An 827-nucleotide genomic window follows, 5' to 3' on the forward strand; every position below is an offset into this window, starting at 1 on the left:
CTGATCCTGCTCCAGGGAGGAGCAGGGACACATCCCCCCATGGGGACAGCTGGGCAGGACAGCCCAGAAGAGCTGGGGCCAAAGCTGGGGCCACATTTTGGCTGCTTTCAGCCACAAATCCCCGAGATTCATGTCCCTCCAGGCTGGTTCAGGGGGCAACACCAGCCAGGCCCCCCATGCCCACTCACCCCAGAGCCCCTTCGAAAGGCACCACAGTCCTGGGGCACCAAGTGAGGCAGCAACAGCGGGTGAACCCCAAACCCTCCCAAGATAAGGCAGTGGACATGGCTAGGAGAGGGCACAGAGGCACCACCAAAGGCACGAGGCAAACCCAGAGTTCAGAAGAGCTCTGCAAACACCCCCAGGTCTTGCTCAGCCCTTGAGACTTTCCCTGCTCGGCACTTCACCCCTTCCAGGTGAGGACAAGCCCTGCGAGAAGGCACAACCCAGCAGAGCTGCTGCCACATGCAAAACCCAAGGCTGAGGCAGAGCTGGGGACACCCCCAGCCCCAGGGACACCCCCAGCCCCAGGGACACGGCCCAGCAGGGGGTCCCCGGGGCCACCTCAGCTGAAGTCCCGGTTCGGCAGCACCAGCGGAGCCACCAAGGTCCAGAGGTAGAGCAGGAGCCCGGCCCAGCTGGAGCAGATCTTCACCCAGACGGCCGTCCAGGGGCTCCTCAGCACCTGCAGGGTCTCGTCCGGCCTGAAACAGCCAACAGGGGAGTCATGGTGCAGCGCAGGGACCGGTCCCCCCAGCAGCCACAGCACCAAGCGCGGGGGGTGAGCGGGAGGGAGCGGAGCCCTGTGGATGTAGTCACAAGGCTTT

General features: G+C 64.6%; 1 protein-coding gene across 1 annotated transcript in view; it reads right to left on the bottom strand.

Moving 5' to 3' along the window:
- Window positions 1-565: 565 nt before the first annotated feature.
- Window positions 566-827, bottom strand: part of SERINC2 (serine incorporator 2) — a 4,219-nt gene continuing 3,957 nt past the window's right edge. The window contains exon 9 of the mRNA XM_009995149.1: window positions 566-704. Coding sequence (XP_009993451.1) covers window positions 566-704 — 139 coding nt within the window. The remainder of the gene's footprint in view (window positions 705-827) is intronic.

The sequence above is a fragment of the Chaetura pelagica genome, unplaced genomic scaffold (assembly GCF_000747805.2).
Source record: "Chaetura pelagica isolate M959 unplaced genomic scaffold, ChaPel_1.0 scaffold273, whole genome shotgun sequence".
Taxonomy (NCBI): Eukaryota; Metazoa; Chordata; class Aves; order Apodiformes; family Apodidae; genus Chaetura; species Chaetura pelagica.